The following is a 22,917-nucleotide window of genomic DNA, read 5'->3' on the forward strand; positions in this document are numbered from 1 at the left end:
AATATCTGGTGCATTGCAAACACTAAATGTTAGTTCTCTAGCATCTCTACTTACACTGTTATTTCTGCCAATTTTCCCCTTTTCAAATTTTCAAATGATTTGGTAATGAGTATTCACTAATAGAACTGTTAGATAAAATATTAAAATTTTTTTCAAAAAAATAAAAAATAAAAATTTTTTTTCTGGAAAATCTTCTGGTGTTTAGGGTGTTGCTTTAATCTCAATACAACTTTTTTTTGTGCAGAGTTAAAACTTTTAACAAATCGTGGTCAGGAAGCCCCTTGAAAACTCAACATTAGGACAGATAAATTTTCACCACAGGAAAAAGTGTTTATTTCCTCAGGACATTGAGTGACTCATGTTTCAGTCACTTTGTGGATTCTTGTTTTTGAAGAGAATTTTTTTTTTTCAATCAACTCAGGACATAAGGATGAAAACAAGGTAAGAGAATCATGAACTTGATTTGGACTTAAAAGGCTTAAATACAAGATAGATAATAATGTAAAAGGTACACAGTCTCCAGGAAAATTCACAAATTTGAACCATCCTTCTCTGCCTTGAGTCATAGTGAATGAAAAAGCTTTCGTAGTTCTCAGCAGCAATTTTAGGTCTATTTTCTCTGTACTATAACTATGTCCTCAAATGCCTTGAAAAGAATCCCCAAAGAACATTATCAAATTCTAACATTTTGTGCTATATTTTTACACGTGGAATCAACAATCTCCATGTGAAACTTCATTATCCATATGTGAAGCAAGAGTTCTGAAAAAGAATATCCTTAAGCACCAAAAGAATCAGGCTATACTTAATAGAGAGAGAGAGAGAAAGAGAGAGAGAGAGAGAGATGAGAGGGAGGAGAGACATATACATTGAAGGACATATGAATAAAACACAAATCATATTTACTAAACAAAAAAAAGTTAACATTAGTCAACTTTGGAGAATATGAGAGAACCAATTTATTATTTAAAAAAACAGGTAAAGGGACGCCTGGGTGGCTCAGCAGTTGAGCGTCTGCCTTTGGCTTGGGGCATGATCCCAGGGTCCCGGGATTGAGTCCCACATCAGGCTTCCTTCATGGAACCTGCTTCTCCCTCTACCTGTGTCTCTGCCTCTCTCTTTCTCTCTGTCTCTCATGAATAAATAAATAAAATCTTTAAAAAATAAACATAAATGAATAAAAATTAAAAAACAGATAAAGGCAAAGAATCCATTACTTATCCTGTCTTACCTATATGAAAGATATCTCAGAGTAACCAAATTGGTGAAAAGAAGTTTTTCTTTATAAAAATATTCTAGTCAGAATATTTTTAAAAAATATTTATTTATTCATGACAGACACACACACAAAGAGAAAGAGTGAGAGAGAGAGAGAGAGAGAGAGAGAGAGGCAGAGACACAGGCAGAGGGAGAAGCAGGTTGCATGCAGGAAGCCTGGTGTGGGACTTGATCCCGGGACTCCAGGATCATGCCCTGAGCCAAAGGTGACGGTCAACTGCTGAGCCACCCAGGTGTCCCTAGTCAGAACATTTCTGATGTGGTTGGAATACCCCCAGTATATAACCCCTAATAAAACAATGGACTTGTGTAACAATGGTGCTAATGTCAGAAAAAGAAAGACAATCAGACATTATTATACCTTGTGGTAGAAATACACAAGACTATGAAGTGTATTTTTGTAAAAAAAAAATTTTTTTTTTCAAGCCTCTAATCTATCAACTCACAGGAAACAAAGAGAACAGAACTTTTTTATGTATTTGAACTACACCAATTGGGATACAATCAGTAAAATCCAGATGGTGGGAAACTATATTTGACAAACAACCCAGTATCAATAACAAACAAATTTGAAATGAAAAACAAGGAAATAAACGCAATGAAAAACAAGGAAATAAACGCAATAAAAAAACCTGAACATTAATGGAGTAATGGATTTGAAAAGACTATTCCTAATTTCTCTTGGGTGTGATAATGTTTTTTAAGTCTAAGGTTGATACATTTACAGATGAAATGTGACATGGTATATACGATATGCTTCAAGATAATTGACAACCAAGTGACAAAGGATATAGATAATCAATACTAGCCAGGAATTAGTATTAGCTGAGGTTGGGTGAGATTATTAGATTAATTATATAATTCTCTATACTTAATTTTTTCCCATTACAAAAAATAGGAAGAAAAGTTAATTGCAACATTTTATTCAAAACATGAACTTCTCTTAAAACCTGTTAACTCAAACGTTCAATAGTTCTGAAGGCAATCATATGATTCAAACTCATGACGAAAAAAAAAAACAAAAAAAACAAAAAAAAAAAAGAAAAAAAAAACAAACTCATGACGAGTTTCCTTAAAATTAAAAAGGAAGTAATAGTAGATTGAAATAAAATCAAGAGCTGCATACTATCTTATGCAGCTCGGTTGACCATATTTATTGTTACTGTTTAATTCTTCTCATGTTTTCCCACATTATCAAGAAACAAGAAGGGTGATCATAAGTCAATACTTGTTTTTTTATGCAAATAAATAAAAGAAATATAGTCATCTAGACAGGTTCCCCAAAACACATTATATCCTAGAAATAAAAGTTTCTTTAATCAGTTATCTGATACTGAAGTCCTATAATTTCATGATTCTTACAAAACAATTTTATAATTCTTGCAAAATCATAACAAAAAGCCAAAACAGAACTGTGGAACACTAAAAACTGCCAGCCTAGGTTTAATTAAGGGGAAGAAATAACTGGCTTCCTTATTGCAAAACAAAGAGGCAAGTGGTTTTTAGTCAAACGATAATTTAGAATGCTCTTCTTAAAGCCATGTGCTCTATATCAATTGATTACCCTGAAATCTCTGCTTCTTGAATTGGAGAAGAGTTTAACGTGCACAAACATGCAAAAGCAAGAGGGAAATATCTTCTTCAAGTGTCAATTTTATTCAAAGATTTGGGGGAGGAGAAAAGTGAATTTTTATCCTTTTAAAAAGTTTTGTCAAGTGGATTCACAAGTAAATCAGCAGTGTTTTGCTTTTCTACATTGGGAATCATAAGTTTAATAATACAAATCTGGAAAGCAGAAAATTATATATATGCTGACTCTCAGAAATTACGGTAGTTTTGTATAATCTGTGTATTAATAATTTTTAAAAACAAAACATATTCCAATTACAAACATAAATCAGAAGTTAAAAGCAGAAGTTAGGAGGGTAAGCTTGAAACCATTGAGAAATTCAGGGCTCTTACACAGCAATGTTTTAAAAAAACTATTTTACCAATTCTAGTAGAATTATCAAGACTGTTTTGCAAATAAAACAGAAAATTTGCTTCCAGTTTCCCTTGAGGTCAGTTTTAAAATGGCTTCAGGAGGGAATGAAATTCTGACAAATGCTACAGCATGGATAAAACCTGAACACATTACACTGAGTTAAATAACCCAGACATGGAAAACAAGTGTTATGTGATTCCATTTAGATGGGGTGTCTAAGATTAGACATATTCAAAGAGGCAGAAAGTAGAATACAGATTAGTCTCCCTATCCCTTGCTCTAGAATAAATAAATCTTTTTAAAAATGGTTAAAATGGTAAAACTTACATTATGTATATTTTACCACAATAAATATCCTCTAACCATGAACTTAACAAATAATGACCTTAAAAGGTGATGCTTTTTATCTAAAAGTCAACACACATGCTCTTTTTCTCCCTTGCCCTGCTGTCCTGCTTTACTCCTTATCATTCCTAGATCTGAACTGGTACACTGCTTCTTCATGGAAATCCTCCCTGAATCACACACTAGGGGAAATTTTTGTTATACAGTATTCTCCTTCATATTTATATACATAATTTTCCCATGATACTCAATTATACATTTTTTTCATAATTATTTCCCTCACTAGAATGTAAAACTCTGTGAGGATAGAAACTGTTCAGTTCTGTTCACTCTGAATCTAAGGTGCTTGGATATATAATAACTGTTATTGGAATTCAAGAGTAAAAAATTTGTGAAGCCATGCATTGGTGGTACATCTAAACTGGGGAAGATCAAAAGATGCAATGAAAAAAAGTAACTAATGATCAGCAATATCAAACAATTCATTTCCGCTTGTTTCAAAGACCCATAGGAATAATTTCAAACTGAGGGTTAGCCCAAGTCTTTTATCTTATCATTGGAAGTACTTCCTATTTTAATAATTTTACTGATTCAGTACATTTATAATGACAGTGAAGTCTGTAAAGACATTTTACTTTGCTAATAAGTACAAATTAGATAAAAATTTCAAATAAGATATAAATTTTAAATCAAGCAAGACATTCTCTTAAAAAAACAGTTGAATATGAACATAAATGGGATCACATTTATAGAAGGGTAAAGTACAAGAATTAAGACCCACACATTCTAATTAGGTTTCTCAACCTCAGTAGTATGAGCTTTTTTATGACTGGGTTCCATTTAACCATTTTAAAATATAAAACTAAGTGGCATTAACTGCATTCACAATATTGTGCAGCTATCATTATTATTATTTACAGTATTTTTCATCACCCAAACAGAAACTCTGCACCTCTTAAGCATTAACTTCTCATTCCCACAACTCTGGTAACATCAAATCTACTTCTTGTCTCTATGAATTTCACTCTTCTATACAATTCACATAAGTGGAATCATATAATATCTGTCTTTCTATGTAATGGCTTATTTCATTTAACATAATGTTTTCAAGGTTCATCCATATTATAGCACAAATCAAAACTCTATTCCATTTTTTTAAAAGATTTTAAAAATTTATTCATGAGAGAATAAATGAGAGAGGCAGAGACACAGGCAGAGGGAGAAGCAGCCACCATGCAGGAAGCCCAACGTGGGACTTGATCTCAGGTCCCCAGGATCAGGCCCTGGGCTGAAGGCGGTGCTAAACTGCTGAGCCACCCGGGCTGCCCAAAACTCTATTCCTTTTTATGGATGAGTAATATTCAATCATATGTATATACTACCTTTTTTTTCCCTTTCTCTTTTAATTCCCTTCCCTCCCTGCTCCAACTGTCAGAGAAGTACCTAGACATCAAATACAAGGAAGCTCAAAGATCCAACCCAAAATTAGCAGGCTCCTTCCCACAGAAGCCCAAGTCTGGATGCTGGGGTCTGCACTTTGAGCCTGGCAGTAAAAGCTGTTGCAGAATAAGGTACTTCCAGAGGCTAGCAGTATCCTGGCCCAGAGGGCCTTTCTGCAATGGGGCACCCCTAACAAAGCCAGGCTATGTAAGAAGTGGTGTTCTTTGGTCAAAGAGCTCCTTCCTATAGGCATTCAGAAACTGAGTGCCATGTAACCTGGAAGAGACCAAGCCTAAGGCCTTAGCTTTGGACAAGATGCCCAAGCAGCAGAAAGCAGCCCCTGGCCAGGCCTTGGCAGTGGATGGTCACCTACATTTTGATAACCCATTTGTCTGCTGAGGGACACTGTGTTGTTTCCACCTTTCTGAAAATGTGAATAATGCTGATGAAAGTGAAGTACAAGTATATATACTTATTATACTGGAGTCCTAGTTTTCAGTTCTTTGTGGGTATCTATGTAGGAGCAGAATTAGAGGAGGATCAAATGGTAAATCTATGTTTTAAATTTTTGAAATTCCACTCAACTCTTTTCTCCAGCAGCTGAATCACTTTACATTCTCCCCAACAATCTACGAGAGTTCCAATCTCTCCACATCCTAACACTTGTTTTCTTTTTAAAGAAATAGCAGCCATCCTAATGTGTGTAAAGGGATATTTCTTTGTGGTTTGGATTTGCACTTCCCCAATGACTAAATGATGCTGACAATCTGTACACTTACTGGCCATTTGTATATCTTCTTTGGAGAAAAGTCTACTCAACTTCTTTGCCCATTTTTAAAATTGGGTTGTTTATCTTTTGTTGCTGATTTGCAGAAGTCCTTCAAAGATTCTGGATATTAAACGTTTATCAGATATATGATTTATGAACATCTTCTCCTATTCTGTAGGGTTGTCTTTTCACTCTCTTATTAATGTCCTTTGATGTATAAGATATTTTAATTTTAGTGAAGTTCAATTTATCTATTTTTTTTTCTTGTTGCCTATGCTTTTGGGGTCATATTTAAGAAACCACTGCTAAATGTGACATCACACAGATTTGTCTCTACATTTTCCTCTAAGAGTTTTATAGTTTTAGTTCATAAATTTAGGTCTTCGAAGCATTTTAATTTTTATGTAAGGCACAAGGTAAGGACGCAAATTCATTCTTTTGCATGTGAATATTGTTTTCCCAGTACCTTTTGTTGAAAGGACTATCTATATAAACGTCGAGAACAAAAGGAACCAATTTAAACATAACTTGATATGTGCTATACTTTATACATCACAAAAAATACTTTCAAAAAAGGAAGTATGAGGAGCACTCAGCCAATTAATATTTATCAACATTCTTGTACTATGTGCAAAGCCTAATGCTGATTGCTGTGAGGATAATAAATTTAAGGAACAATCTATATTTTTTAGCAGCTTAAAATTTGTTTGGGAAAGCAAGCTGCTACACCAGCCAAGTTAACTAATTTTAGGCATGCATGGAGCCAGGCCAAATGAGCTCTTCAGACAATATGAACTATGGGAGCTGGAGGAGGCAATTATCACTGCCAGCTCCAATGGAAGCTTTTCTTTGTTGGCATTAGCGTTAATCCAGCCATGTAAATCATTTGTAAAATAACAGAAGGAAAATAGAAAACCAAAATCTATATACATGATTTCTTTCTAGCATGATCCAAGTATCTTTTGTTATTTTAATAACAATTTTTCATCAAAAGATTAATGGTCAAATTTATAAAACATACACAGCTAGTACAATGATCTTGTTTCCAGTGTTTATAAAAGAGTAACAGGAAATACAATTTTTCCTGTCTTTCACATTCAACAAATTCAACATATGGCATTTTCCTTATAATTCTTTTAAAACAAACATATTAGGTTATAGTATATATACTACAACAGACAAATAACTTATATTAAAATCAAAGACAGGGCAGCCCCATTGGCGCAGCAGTTTAGCGCCGCCTGCAGCCCAGGGTGTGATCCTGGAGACCCGGGATCGAGTCCCACGTCGGGATCCCTGCATGGAGCTGCTTTTCCCTCTGCCTGTGTCTCTGCCTCTCTCTCTCTCTCTGTCTGTCTCTATGAATAAATAAATAAAAATCTTAAAAAAATTCTAAAAAAATAAAAATAAATAAAAAATAAAATTAAAGACAATAGTTTGAAAAAAAAAACACATCAAACATACTTACTAACATTTAAATAAATATATTTGAAAAATCTTCCTCTTCTGTGGATATGATATTCATGCTCATTTTAGTTAAGATTTTTAAGTGATCTGTTTCATATGTTTTACTTTATAAGACACTGTTAGGGGAAAAAAGTTACCAGGAACATATAACTAAATGAGTCCAAATGATAAAAGAAAGTTTTTAGCATAGGAACTATTTCTCAATGATGCACATTTGAATGAACATAGGCATAAAGAAAAAAGAAAAGAATGCTTTGTAAGGATTAAAATAACCTGCCACTGAACATACAGTCCAAAAGCTTCCCAAAATATATTTAAGCAAACCATAAAAAGAATAACTGGTACAACTAAAAGATCACCATATAGTCTGATATCTCCACTATAGTAAAATTTGGTTTATTAAGAAATAATCTGACCTTACTTTAGTATTATTAACAACTCAGAAAATGAAATAAGCCTCCTAAGAATAAACACAGAGTATCTCAATATAGGAGAGAGACATAAAATGTTTACCAATCTGGGACTGAGATATAGCCACTTGCTATGTGTTTGTCAAATATACAAACATCGGTAAAATTTTGCAAAGTAGTATAGTTGCATTATCTGTACTCCTTTTCCTTCCTGTTGTCTACTTGGCACCCCTTGCTTTGTGGTACCTATGGCTTCATGCCTTCCTTATGAATGTTCTTCATGAATAGGGGAAGCTGTAAAGGGTTTCTCTTACCTGGAAGCAGATAATTGGTGACTTCATGAGTTATCTACTGACTTGCTATGTGGATATATATCTGGACTCAATTTCAATGAAGTACAACAAAGTATCAAGATAGTGAGGTTAATTTTAGACAAAGATGAAAACAGACATCTTACCCACATGCAGGCCTCAATTCTAACTTTTGAGATGATGCTCCATAAAGAAATGGTTCCTTCAATGCCATCTTCATCTGGACAAATAATCTGATCAGGATAGGGTGGTTCAGGGAAATTAACTGAATTGCATTCATAAGCAGCTAATGTAACTGAAGCTATATGTGGACCCTATAAAACAAATAAGAGAAACCTCTGGTGAGAAATATTAAGGAAAAAGGAATTATCAATATACATATCATTTTAACAGTATCTTAATTACTATACATAGAGAAATCTTAGCTTTTATTTATATTAGAAAGAGAGGGAGAGAAGGGGCAGAGGGAGGGGGAGAGAGAGAACCTTAAGCAGGCTCCATATCCAGCATGGAGCCCAATGTGCAGCTCAATCTCATGACCCTGAGAGAGCATGACCTCAGCTGAAATCAAAAGTTGGATGTTCAACTTACTGAGCCACTGAAGTGCCCCCCAAAATCTTAGCTTTTAAAGAACAAGAATCCACCTAACTGGGACGCCTGGGTGGGTCAGCAGTTGAGTGTCTGTCTGCCTTTGGCACAGGGCTTGATCCTGGATTCCTGGGATTGAGTCCCACATTGGGTTCCTTGCATGGAGTCTGCTCCCTCCCTCTGCCTGTGTCTCTGCCTCTCTTTCTGTGTTTCTCATGAATAATTAAATAAAATTAAAAAAAAAAAGAATCTGTCTAAATATTTCAAGTTGCAGTTGGTAATTTGAAAAAAATAATACTTCTCAGAATTTCTTCATGGCTAGCTTTCTTTATTATTTTAAAATTTTATTTATTCATGAGACAGAGAGAGAGGCAGAGACATAGGCAGAGGGAAAAGCAGGCTCCCTGTGGGGAGCCTGATGCGGGATCTGGGGAGCCTGATGTGGGACTCGATTCCAGGACCCTGAGATCACAACCTGAGCCAAAGGCAGACGCTCAACCACTAAGCCACCAGGCATCACAGGCTTGCTTTTTTTAAAAAAATCAGATTTACTGGGGTATAATTTACATATAGTAAGAGTCTGTTTCTTTTAGGTCTATAGTTCAATGAATTTTGACTAATATATTCAACTGTATAACCACAACAAATCAAGATATAGAACATTTCCATTACTACAAAAAGTTCCCTAGTGTCCTTTGGTAGTCAGTCTTCTCCCCCAACACCAGCCCCTAGAAACCATATGATTTCTGGCTTTGTTCTGATTTTGTCTATATTCTCAATTGTAAGAATGTTATAGCCTGAGACAAAAAACTTCCTGTGCCCTATTCCTTTTTGCATAATTTGAGAATACCACTTTTTTTACTTAGTTAAAAACAGTTGGTGAAGTAATTACCTCACTTACCTTTCCCAAAGATAATAGAACCTAAAACAAAATAAAGCTGTGGAACCACTATCAGTGAGTGTTTCTTTTCTTTTTAAGATTTTATTTATTTACTTGAGAGAGAGAGTGAGAGAGCACAAGTAGGGAGGAGGGTTAGAGACAGAGGGAGAAACAGACTCCCCACTGAACAAGGAGCCTGATGTGGGGCTCAATCCCAGGATCCTGAGATCATGACCTGAGCCAAATGCAGATGCTTAACCTACTGAGTCACCCAGGAACCCCAGTGAGTTTTTCTTTTAAAGCAAGTTTTTCTATGGTAGCTTTTGTGTTATTTTGTATCTATATTTTGAAATGTTATAAATTAATAATAATCACATAGGTTAAAATGGATTAATATTAGATGTGTGATAAAAGCTTAGATACAATGGTTCCCAAGTGCACATGAATGCCAAGGCAAGGGGCATGCATAAGAACTAATTAAGGAGTTTATTAAAAATATAAATTCCTGGGACATCAGGTCCAAAGTTCAAAATTCTAAATATAATCAAATATGTCAATAAACTCTAACAATAATTTCCAAAGTTCTCATGAGGTGTCAGAGCTAAACCCTGGACATCCTTAACATGTTGCTCTAACACACAGGGGTAAAGCATACTGTAGACACAGTGGCCATAGCATAACTTCTAGAGCTAGATGTTCTGGTTCTGGTTCTGGCCTCTGCCACGTATCTTCTGAGTCTTGCTTTCCTAATCTATAAAATGGAAATCAAATATCTTCAGAACCTCCATTCTGGGTATATTGTAAGGTTTAAATCAGTCAACTCATAAAAAGTACTCAGCTTAGAATAAGCCCTTAAAATGTACTAGCCATTAGTTATTATGATGAAAAATACTATATCTGTAGAATAAAATTTTATAGAATAATATATTAAAAAATTTTAACACAGTATTATGAATAATATAACATGAAATTATATGTTACATATGTAGAAAATATACATTTTATTCTTTCACACTCTTTCTATACACATACACATAAAGTGGTCTCGGTAGATATGAGAGCCTTTTTAAATTATAAGGTAAAAGAATTTGTGGTTCATGGGCACTCAGTCGTTAAGCATCTTGACTTCAGTTCAGGACGTGATCTTGGGGTTGTGAGATTGAATCCCATGTCAGACTCCACATTCAGTGGGGAGTCTGCTCCCTGCTAAAGATTCTTTCTCCAGGGTGCCTTGGTAGGTCAGTCAGTTCAGCCTCTGCCTTCAGTTCAGGTCATGATCCTGGAATCCCAGGATCAAGCCTTGAATTGGTCTCCCTGCTCACTGGGGAGTCTGCTTCTCCTTCTGTCTCTGTCCCTCCCGCTGCTTGTGCTCTCTCTCGCTCACTCTCTCAAATAAATAAAATCTTTATTTTATTTTTTTAAAACAATTTTTTTAAAGATTTTATTCATTTATTAATGAGAGACTTAGAGAGAGAGGCAGAGACACAGGCAGAGGGAGAAGCAGGCTCCATGCAGGGAGCCTGACGTGGGACTCAATCCTGGGACTCCAGGATCATGCCCCGGGCTGAAGGTGGTGATAAACCGCTGAGCCACGGGGGCTACCCTAAATAAAATCTTTAAAAAGAAAAAGATTCTCTTTCTCCTTCTTCCTCTGTCCCTCCCCCCACACTTGTGTGCTTGTGAGCTCTCAAATAAATAAAGTTTAAAAAAAAAAAGAATTTGTGGTTCAAAGACAAATGTGCACAGGATGCAATAATGAAAATAAAGCATTAAAGAACTATTGCTATCAAGATAAAAAGTGATTTAAAATAAAACTTTCTGTTGCAGATTAATATGAAAAATATATTCATAAATCTAAGCTACATTTCTCCCTATATGCAATTATTTGTTTAAATAAAATCTAAAAAATGAAGTTCTACACTTCGCACTGAATCAATTAATTACTAGTTTTTTCTGGACCAAAAAATTATATGTAAATTTTTAGTCTGTTCCTTTTTTCTTGAGTTTTAATTCACAGAAATCCAAAAACAGTAATATTTACTTTTAAAAAATAAGTATATAAACACTTTTGAGTAGTCATATTTTCCTTAAAAATTATGATTAACCACGAAATTCACAACTGCTTCTTTGAATACTATATGCATAAGAGATATCATAGCTGGGGGAAAAAGGATTAGTTTGTGATTCATTAAAAAAAAATAGTTTAGGAGCACCTGGTTGTCTCAGTCAGTTAAGCATCTGCCTTAAGCTCACGTTGTGATCCCGGAGGAGTCCTGAGAGCAAGTGTCCAAGTCCAGCTAAGCAGGAAGTCTGCTTTTCCCTCCGCCCCTCCCCTGGTGTGTTCTCTCTCAAATAAATAAATAAAATCTTAAAAAAAATAAATTTACAAAAGTTTAAAGTTTGTGGAATCCAAAATAATTGAATTAGTGAAAAATTTCTTACTGTACACATAGCTAAGTATCAGATACAATTAAAAGAAAAAAAAGTTGTAACTTCCACCTGTGATGTTTGAAAACACAAAGAAAAATGTGATATCAGTAAGTAAAACCAGAAAGTGAAGGGTTTGTCCAAATTACCCCCACACAATTGTCTTCTGTAAGATGTAGGAACTACACCTCAACTCTAGAAATGAACTCTAAGTGAACAAAAATTAAACTGTCCTGGATGCCAAACTAGTAAGATTTCTGGGATGCACAGGAAAGACAAAATTATATTTCTATTCTAGAAATATAATAAAGTATGTACCTCAACAGATCAAACACATTATCCAACAAGATAAAAGACTTATTCATAGTTTCAATTTTAAGTAATTCTAAAAAGGGAAAATTTCAGCAATCTGATGAGAATTTTTCCCCTAAAGAAAGGACAGTTCATTCACACAACTAAACTGATATATACTTTCCATAACCACACTAATAAGTCATGATTACTCAGCCTTAGAGGCAGATGTGGTGGTTCCCAGCAAAATGGACACAAATAACTCTGCTTCTTGTCCTTTGTTCATTCTCAAGAGTCCATTTAGCCTGTACCTTGACATTTTAGTTTAAACTATGCTAACTATAAGAAACTTCAAAAGTTCTTTTCAACATTTAGGCTGGTGGTTCCTAAATATAATTGAATTGACTAAAATAAATATTAGTTTACATGAAAAATCCAAACACCGAAACTAAAAAATGGCTTTAAAATAATTTTAAAGGTTAAACATATTCAAACTACCTTTTAAATTTATTTTCAAAATCTACAAATATGCAGGTATTGGTATGTATGGGTTAGATGTCCTGGTCTTTGGTTAGGGGCTTTCTGCTTCAGATCATGAAGTGGTACGGACTTTTACATCTACAATAATCTAGAAAACTAGATAAAACCTATGAAATAATTCTTTTCAGGCACTGTACCACAGTACTTGATTTCTGACTGCTGAGAGAAGGGATACAAATGAGGAACCCCTATGATGGCTCTGGTTTTATATCTGTAGACACATTCCATGTCAATAACAAAATCCAAAGAGAAACAGCCCCAGCAAAGCATGGTGATCTTGGGGTACCTGGCTGGCTCAGTCTGAAGAGCACAAACTCTTCATCTCAGGGTCGTGAGTTTGAGCCCCATGTTGGGTATATAATAATAAATAAACTTAAAAAAAAAAAAAAGGTCTTGGTTAGTTCAGAAGTAAATCTGAGTTTAGGCAGGCTGAATAGTTGAAATCTATGGGACAGAATACTGATGAAGAGGGAGCTATGTAGAGAAAGAACTCTAGAAATATGCACAATGTCCCTGTGAGACTTTGACATACAAAGCTACATTGCAGGCCAGGGTCAGATTCCATTAGGCTAGGCAAAGTACAAGTAGTCGGAAAACAACTAACAAGGAATTGTTAATTAAACAGTTCCTAGAGTCCACACAGGACTAGGAAACACTTATACTTCAATAAGCTAGAATGGAGACTCAGCATTCAGGGAAGACTTAGAAAAAGCCTAGAGTATAGTTACTCCAGATAGGCTCTAACATGTTTTTCCTTTAAAAAAAAAAAAAAAAAAAAAAGCCCTTAAACAGATCAAGCTGATCCATAGGTAACTGCCCACCAAAACAAAGAAATTGACACTCTGCAAACGAAGACAACAAAATCCATATAATCAACAATTTAATATATGCCCAGCATCCAATAAGGAACAACTAGATCTGTGAAGCACAAAAATATGACCCATAACCAAAGAAACATTAGTCAATAGCAACAAAATGTCAGAGATAATGGAATTAGCAGACAAGAACCTAAAAACAGTAAGTATAAAAGTGTTCAAGGCAAACTTTAAACTTTAAACTATGGGCCAAATTTGACTCACACCAGTTTTATAAAGAAAGTTTCAAATACAGCCATGTGCATCCATTTACCTATTGTATCTGGCTAATACTGTGCTACGATAGCAAAACTGAATAGCTTTGAAAAGACTCTGTAGTCCACAAAATCTAAAATATTTACTACATGGCCCTTTACAGAAAAAGTTTGTTGATACCTGATTTAAAGGAAAACATAAACACATGAGGGAAGAAATAAAGTATAAAAAATTGAACTAGTAGGGCTGAAAATATAATACCTGAATAGAAAAATTCATTGGCTAGATTGTCAATAGGTTAGATACTGCAAAAGAAAATATTAGAGAACTTGAAGACAGGGCAATAGAAAGTGTCCAACCTAAAGGATACAGAGAGTAAAGTGTATGAAAGAAATAAACCTCAGCAATCTGTGGAATAATACCAACCAGTCTACTATACATGTAACTGGAATCCCAGAAAGAGAGAAGAAGGTATGTGTTGGTGAAGAGGAGTGTGTGCAGGAAAATACCAATCCATCAATTCACAAAGCTAAGAAAGAAACTCAATAAACCTCAGTCTAAACAAATATGAAGAAAATAAAACAAATAACCATAATCATAATATGATCAAATTGCTATAACTCAATAATGATGAGAAAATCTTAAAAGCAATTGGAGGGGTAAAGATAAATTATCTACAGAGAAACATAGATAAGATTTCATATCAGAATAATGCAAACCAAAAGACAATGGAATTACTTCTCTGAAATACTGAGAGAAAAAAAAAATCTAGAATCCAGGGAAAATATACTTCAAAAGAGAAGATAACATAAAGACATTTTCAGATAAACAAAAGCCAAAAAAATTAGTTTTACCAGATTTGCACTGTAACAAACATTAAAGGAAGTTCTCAGATAGAAGAAAAGTGATACCGGGGATCCCTGGGTGGCGCAGCAGTTTGGCGCCTGCCTTTGGCCCAGGGCGCGATCCTGGAGACCCGGGATCGAATCCCACGTCGGGCTCCCGGTGCATGGAGCCTGCTTCTCCCTCTGCCTATGTCTCTGCCTGTCTCTCTCTCTCTCTCTCTCTCTGTGTGTGTGTGTGTGTGACTATCATAAATAAATAAAATTAAAAAAAAAAAACTTTAAAAGTGATACCAGATGAAAAATTTAAAGTACACAGAGGAGTAAAGAGTACTGAAATATAAAAGACCTTTCGTTCTCATTAAAATCTCTTCAAAAATATCATTGTCTGAAGTAAAAACTATGGGGGCACCTGGTTAGCTCAGTTGGTTAAATGTCTGCCTTCGGCCCAGGACATGATCCCAGGGTCCTGGGATCAAGAACCACATCAGGTTCCCTGCTCAACAGAGACTCTGCTTCTCCCTCTCCCTTTGCCCCTCCCTCCTGCACTTACATCCCCCCCCCCTCTCTAAAATAAATAATATCTTAAAAAAAAAAAACTATGGCACATGTAGAAGTAAAATATATGACAACACCATAGAGTATGGGAGGGAGAAACGGGAATATACTATTGCAAAGCAGTTATATTATATATACTAAAAAAATGCTCAATCCAAAAAAAGGTAGGAAAAGAAGAATAAAAAATAAGTGGGACAAATGGTTTGAGGTTACATTTAAACCCAACCATATTGAGAACTACATTAATTATAAGTGGACCAAACATACAAATGAAAAGGCAGAGTGTCAGATTGGATTAAAACAAGACCTCAGTACTTGTCATCTATAAGAAGCCCACCATTACAGCACAAAACATCCCCAATTACAGCTGGAAATGTCAATATTCTTCTTAGTTGATAGAACAATTAAATTGACAACCAGTATGGATATAGAACATTTGAACAATATGGAACACACCACTTAAAGCCAAAAGCCATTTTCTTTTCAAGAACACATGGAACATTCATCAAGATAGACCATGTGATGTGATACAAAATGAGTGCATTTAAAAGGATGTGCCGTGTGGCAAGGTAAAGATCAATACAAGGAGCACTACCCAAGGAAAAGTGGCAAATGAAGATCCTTGTAGGTTAATTTCTCCAGTAAAAGTCAGTATCCTTTAACCTATAAGGTGGTAATCAAAGAAGCTAAATAGCCAAATCTAGCCCAGACTGTTACTCCCCAGCAAAGTAAGCTCTATATGTTTCCTAGAGACCAACTCACAGTTACATTCATTGACTTTATTCATAACTCCTGAGAATTCCTAATTACTGCCAATAGAAGTTCCTGTTAATATTAAGAAAGGAATTTTATGATTGTAATGAACAGTTACACTCATCAAAAAGGCAGGTTTTAGGTCGTTTTTTTTTTTTTTAAAGTAATTCAGTATAGTCATTCTAAGTGAAGTCACCTCAATAAGATCAGCTATTTGCGATCTATCAGACATCTGGTTTTGCTTCAGTTCAAAGGCTCATATATCTATCTAGTCTCATGAGATGTATTACATTATATTTTCCAAAATTTTGATCATGGAATAATTTGCCTTGTCCAAGATAAACGATGCTTGCTTGGCCAGGGAATGCTATGTCAGGATAAGAGTAAAATCATAGTTAATTTGGAGGTAAAATTTCTTATAAGAGCAGATATAGATATTTGTGGAAAAAGCATCTTAACTTCTAAAATATTCTTTAAAGATAAATTTTAAGTTATATTTATACAATTTAAACTCTTTCATGAGAAGAATATAAAAGGATGTTTAGGGATTGATTGAAAAAAAATTTAAGGACAATTCTATGAGATCAATTTGTACTCTAACATCAGGAATAGTAATATAAAGTTCTAAGACAAATTTAGAATTAAAAAAAATTGTCCTAGAGAGATAAAATCACCATTCCTGGGCAGACTGGGTGGCTCTGCGGTTTAGCACTGCCGTTGGCCCAGGGCGTGATCCTGTAGTCCCGGGATCGAGTCCCACTTTGGGCTCCCTGCGTGGAGCCTCCTTCTCACTGCCTGTGTCTCTGCCTCTCTCTCTCTGTGTCTCTTATGAATAAATAAATAAAATATAAAAAAAAAATCACCATTCCTGAAATCATATGACACAAAAATACCCTAATTTGGTAGCAAAGAGAAGCTGTAAGTAATGCCTGGATAATAATGTAGTACCTATAAAAACCCCGATAATAGTCTTGGTACTACAAACACATTAGGAGTTGTGGGATATTTATGTTAATCCCTGAAAAAAATATTAGCAAAATGACAAACTTGTATGTGCATTGCTGCTTCATTAAAAAAAAAATGTTTTCTACTTTTGAACTTTACTGTTGGATTTATCTGGTGGCCCTATCTTGTAGAGACTTTTTAAAAAAATTAGTATTTTTTATTTTTTGAGACATTTTTTAAAAGTAAAACCCTAAAATGGTTATATTAGTTAATTGTTAGACTATTTAGCCACACCTCTTTATCAACCAAAATGAAGAATATGATATCATATTAAGAGTGCAGTATGTATATGCAGGAGTTTTTGTAAGGAAGATAAGGGGACAGACAGACATTCTTCCACATTAGGCGGCTCCCTTAGAACTGATAAAACATTCCTAAAGACTAGAGTTGTTTGTACAACATCTGTAATGTCAATTCATAGCCTAATCCATCATCCATACACAGAAGTCAAGTGAGATCCCAAAGGCAAAATTTCCAATTAGTTTTGTCTGGAAATTTTAGGGCAAAGGTAATAAAATCAAGAATCCTGTGCTGATTCACTGGGAAAACATTTGTTTGCCACACTCCTTCACCAAGGAACAAAAGGAGTCAGTGGTTAGTCTGGAATGTGATTCATTAGGAATATCTGGGTGATAAATAAATGAAAAGAGATGACAAATGGTTGTCTGTACAACTTGCAAAACCTTTGTTTTCTTTAAGTCCAATTTTGAGGGGACTTTAAAAATGCTTTTGGAAACAGGAATTCTACTTCTCATATTCCTTTAATTGTTGCTTTTCTCATCATAGTCAGAAAACAATTTACCTAAGGCTATGGTGTACAGCAAATCATTCTAGAAGGCTAGAGCATAAAACTGTTAATTCCAAATGGGCACTGAAAAGTTTAACTAGTGCTTATATTGTCTTTGTGAGGAAGGTCTCAAGTTTACAAATTAAACCTATGTCCCGGGGATCCCTGGATGGCTCAGCGGTTTGGCGCCTGCCTTTGGCCCAGGGTGTGATCCTGGAGACTGGGGATTGAGTCCCACATCGAGCTCCCTGCATGGAGCCTGCTTCTCTCTCTGCCTGTGTCTCTGCCTCTCTCTCTCTCGCTCTCTCTCTCTGTGTCTCTCATGAGTGAATAAATAAAATCTTAAAAAATAAAATAAACCTATGTCCCTCTCTATAAAATGCAGTATCATATGTCAAAAACCAGTAATTTGGGCATTAATGTGGGTTTGTTTTCTGAATTTGCTAGTAACTTACTAGATACAATCAGACTTTTATCTCACATTCATTTGATTAAAAGCCTAATAGTAGCAGTAGTAGTGGTAGTAGTAGTAGTAATAATAATTCATGTACAACTTAAGTGACAGCAAGAATATATGAGATTTAAAAAAAATTATTTTAGAGAGAAAGCATGCATGCATGTGCGCAAGTAGGGGGAGGGGCAGAAAGAATCTTCAAGTAGACTCTAGGCTGAGCAGGAGCCTGACTCTGGGCTGGATGAGATCAGTCTGAACTGAAGCCAAGACTCCGACATTCAACCGGCTGCGTCATCCAGGCGCCCCTATACGAGATCCTACAGTAAAAGTATTATAGGAAGTATAAAACTGCTAACCGAACCCAAAAAAATGTATAGTAAATTCTACAGTTCAAGCTCCCAAGTTATAAGGACATGCTGTTGAAGTCCTTTTCATTATACTGAATTAATCCATAAGACATGTTTCCATGTGTGAGGCTTGAACTTATAACTCCAAGAACAAGAATTGCATACTCTACCCACTGAACCAGGCTGGTACCCCTAGACATGTTTTACTTTTCTTATCTAAACCTAAGCAACTTTTGATTATCAAGATGATTTAAGTGTTCAGGAGAAGCATGCCACATATTTATAGAGAATTTAAGAAGGTTATCATAAATTGTTTTATATATACATACACACACACACACACACACATATACATACCCAACAGGACAGATTTCAGCTAAACCAAATCTCCTTACCTTTCATTTAAGCACACATTAATAAACAGTGATTTAAGGGCAGGAAGTTATCCAGTCTATGCATACCCCTTTTGTTATGTGAAAACCTGGCCCTATGTCCTAAAGGCCTTGGTTTCTTCTTTTGATGTGGTGATACTCACAAGAGTTAATAGATGAGTCATTCCTTGGGGAAAGGCAGGGAGGAAAGCTGATCATGCTTCATCAAAAAAAGCACAAACAGATCTTTTCTAAGAAGGGCCTGTTTGGTCTTCCCGCAAGAGCCCTGAATCATTGCATACTTATAGCCAGAGTCATTATACCTATACAGAGCAGTATCACGTTATACCAGAATCCTACTTTTGCCAATGTCTTCGCTGTTTTTTTTTTCCCTCTTGCAGAGGTATAGACAGGTGAGCAATTAAGCAATAGTCAGAAGTCAAGCAGGAAAAAGGTAAAGAGGTTAGCTAACAATTTTTTAAAAGAATATTCTACCTCAATGGAATTAAATAGTTACTATTTTTTTTAACTGAACCTATTTTGGTATTTCATTTCAATCCCTACGCATGCAGTTTTCCAAGTAATATTTACTTTAGGCCTTAAAGAGCCAACAGTCAAAAAGTATTAAGAAGGGCAGCCCGGATGGCTCAGCGGTTTAGCGCCGCCTTCAGTCCAAGGCGTGATCCGGGAGACCTGGGATGGAGTCCCACATGGCTTAGTTGGTTAAGTGTCTGACTTCAACTCAGGGCATGATCTCAGGGTCCTGGGCTGGAGCCTGTGTCAGGCTCCCCGACTCAGCAAGGAGTGTGCTTGTCCCTCTGCCCCTCCCCCTACTCATGCTCTCTCAAATAAAAATTCTCAAATAAAATCTTTATATATACATATATGTATATATGTGTATACACACACACATACACACAAAGGGGAGCGTTATCTGCAAAATATATTCAGTCTTCTATTTATAGCTCAATATCTGGGTGTCTTTTATCATTATCGTTGATAGGTAACTGTTCTCATCAGACTTTTTCTAGGAGCTGCGTTTATTTGAAGGAATATAGAGCTTGTTAAGGCTTTGTCCAGCAAAGTGCTCCACCTAGTGTCAAAAGTGTTCAATATCACATTATTTAAGGCATAAATTCTTGCCAAAGGACTTATTCTCTTTGTTACTGTTAAATAGAACAGGTTAAATTAAGTCTTAATCACACTTACAGTTTACAAACGGCTCTTTAATTATCTGCTTGTTGTAACTTGGTGAATAATAATGTATGTGCGTATAAGGAGCATGCCTGAGATATATTTCTCATTATCAAGTACCAAAGTTCCTGTTTATGTTAACCTGGTTGTTTACAGGATTATGAACCATATTTTTCTAGTAATGGGAAGTAATTCTAAGGTGGCTACTGAAATAATCCATCAGTTCTCCCAACTGTTTATAACAATCTAAACTTAATCCATAAATTTACTTCTCAAAATAATTGCAATGTTCTTAAAACCAGTATTTAATAACTGCACACATCAACAATTACAACATAGAATAAAATCTTGCTGTCATTAGCTTATTTTGAGGAAATTCTCCTACTTTCCTCTTCATGCAAAGTTGCTATTATTTTCCCCTTGATGGTTTTCTAGACCATTCAAGCATTTGCACAACTATATTCTCTTATAAAACATCAACATCATGAAAAAAATAAAAATAAAAAAAAATAAAGCATCATGTTAAGTCTAACGTTATGACCTGGAAGAGAGAAGTGATCACTCCTTTTTTTTGGCAAATGCATCCATTTGAGTCAAGTGCACATGTCTTTTAAAAATCCTTAGAAGGTGGCTAGCTCACTAAAGCTTTCAAACTCAATATGCTTCTTCTAATGTACTTGTCACTCTGTGAGTTAGAGCACGGGTTAGCAAACTAGAGCCTGCAGATCAATGCAGGCAGCCACCTGTTTTTGTGAGTAAAGGCTGATTAGAAAAAACAGCCACATTCATTCCTTTACACATTGTCCTTGGATGCTTTCTTATTGCAATGATAGATCGGAGTTGCAAGAGAGACTGTATAGCCTAAGACACCATCTGGCTCTTTACAAAAAAAATGCTGACCACTGGGCTGTCTAGCCCTGGGTCAGACCATTATTAAAGTGGAAATTTTGACTCATCTGAACAGTGATGCATCAAAGAGGTTAACAGCAACAACATTACATTCATTAACTTATTGTTTTACTCTGGGCATAATTTCCACTAGTAAATAAGCATTCCTGGATCACTCATGTTCTAAATCTTCTGAAAGGAAACCTGCTACATGCTTGTTAAGACTAAAATAGATTTGTTAATGGATTTCTGGAAATGAATATCCAAAAGAAGAGTGCTTAGAAGGCACAATCTGAGAAAAACCTGCCAGCTACAGAAGCCTTTTTACATATGATATACTTATAAAAAAAACATGAGTAAAGTAAATGAATAAAATCAGTAGCCTGTACTATTCGCCAGGGAAAATTTGCTCATGAAAGAGACATCACACAAAGGAACAAAAAATGCCTGCATAATAAATAAAACCGGTGTTTTCCCCACACCCCCAAAAGAAATAAAATCAGAAGTAGTTTACAAATGCTATTTCTTTTTTTAAAAAAGATTTTATTTATTTGAGAGAGAGAGAAAGAGTGCATAAACAGGGTGAGCAGCAGGTAGAGGGAAAGGAAGAAGTAGGCTCCCCTGCTCAGCAGGGAGCCCACTGTGGGGCTAGATCCCAGGACCCTGGGATCATGACCTGAGCTGAAGGCAGATGCTTAAACAACTGAGCCACCCAGGCACCCGTATAAATGCTATTTCATTTCTATTTTGTTATCTAGTAAGGATACTTTCTTAGACCAAAAAATAATATACTTTACTATACAGACATACCAAAGTTGGTAAGCATGTTCATATACACTAAATAATAATTTAAAAAAATCACATGTTAAGTCATTCATTGTACTTGGTATTTATCTAAATTTATGTAAATTTAATGCAAAGACCATATTACAATGTTGTACGTAAAGCAGAGAGTATGTATATAGTTTTATCTGCTGGGGAATTAAAGAGGTTGTAGTGAGGGATGCCTGGGTGGCTCAGCGGTTGAGCATCTGCCTTTGGCTCAGGGCATGATCCTGGAGTCCTGGGATCGAGTCCCACATTGTGCTCCCTGCATGGAGCCTGCTTCTCCCTCTGCCTATGTCTCTGCCTCTCTCTGTCTCTTATGAATAAATAAATTAAATCTTTAAAAAAAAAAAAAAGGAGGCTGTAGTGATGCTCAGTATAAAACTATTATGCAAAATAATAAAAAGCCATATACAGATTAGGTCATTTTTCATCAACAGTCACAAATAGTCAAATGTTAGGGACAGTTGGTTTTGCCAATAAAAGAAGTCCAACTATTCTGTTTTATTCTGCACACCCCCAGGTTTTTTCAAAGATTTTATATTAACTATTCAACATATATTTATTGAATACCTACTATGCACTAGATACTATTCTAGATACCAAGAATATAGCAGTAAGTAGAACAGAAAAAATTCCTGTCAGCTTATATTTTATTTTATATATTTGGGTTTGTTTGACTGGGGGGGCAGAAAGAGAGGAAGAGAGAAAATATTTTAAGTAGGCTCCACACCAAGGATGGGACTCAATCTCACAACTCAGAGATCATGACCTGAGCTGAAATCAAGAGTCAGTCACTTAACTGACTGAGCCATCCAAGTGCCCCAAGAGCTTATATTTTAGAAGCGAAGCTCAAATTTTAGTATACATATTTTATAGTATATTTAGTTTTTCTTATTTCAGCTACTTGCACTGCCATACATTATCCAATCCCCCAAATTTGAAACTCTTCCTACTGCCACTGCTTTATTTTTTTTTTAAACATTTTTTTAATTTATTTATGATAGTCATACAGAGAGAGAGAGAGAGAGGCAGAGACACAACAGGCAGAGGGAGAAGCAGGCTCCATGCACCGGGAGCCTGATGTGGGATT

The 22,917-nt window shown here is 35.4% G+C and overlaps 1 protein-coding gene across 7 annotated transcripts in view; it reads right to left on the reverse strand.

The window, feature by feature from the left end:
• The window catches only part of VMP1 (vacuole membrane protein 1), a 143,800-nt gene that overhangs the window by 80,217 nt on the left and 40,666 nt on the right, over positions 1-22,917 (reverse strand). For 6 of the 7 annotated variants that reach the window (XM_072779729.1, XM_072779733.1, XM_072779728.1 and 3 more), the window contains one exon: positions 8,151-8,318. In XM_072779729.1, the coding sequence (XP_072635830.1) occupies positions 8,151-8,318 (168 nt within the window). Of the gene's footprint in view, positions 1-8,150; positions 8,319-19,081; positions 19,118-22,917 lie in introns of those variants that run through there. The other variant, XM_072779734.1, reaches the window with a different exon arrangement.

The sequence above is a fragment of the Canis lupus genome, chromosome 16 (assembly GCF_048164855.1).
Source record: "Canis lupus baileyi chromosome 16, mCanLup2.hap1, whole genome shotgun sequence".
NCBI classification, from domain to species: Eukaryota; Metazoa; Chordata; class Mammalia; order Carnivora; family Canidae; genus Canis; species Canis lupus.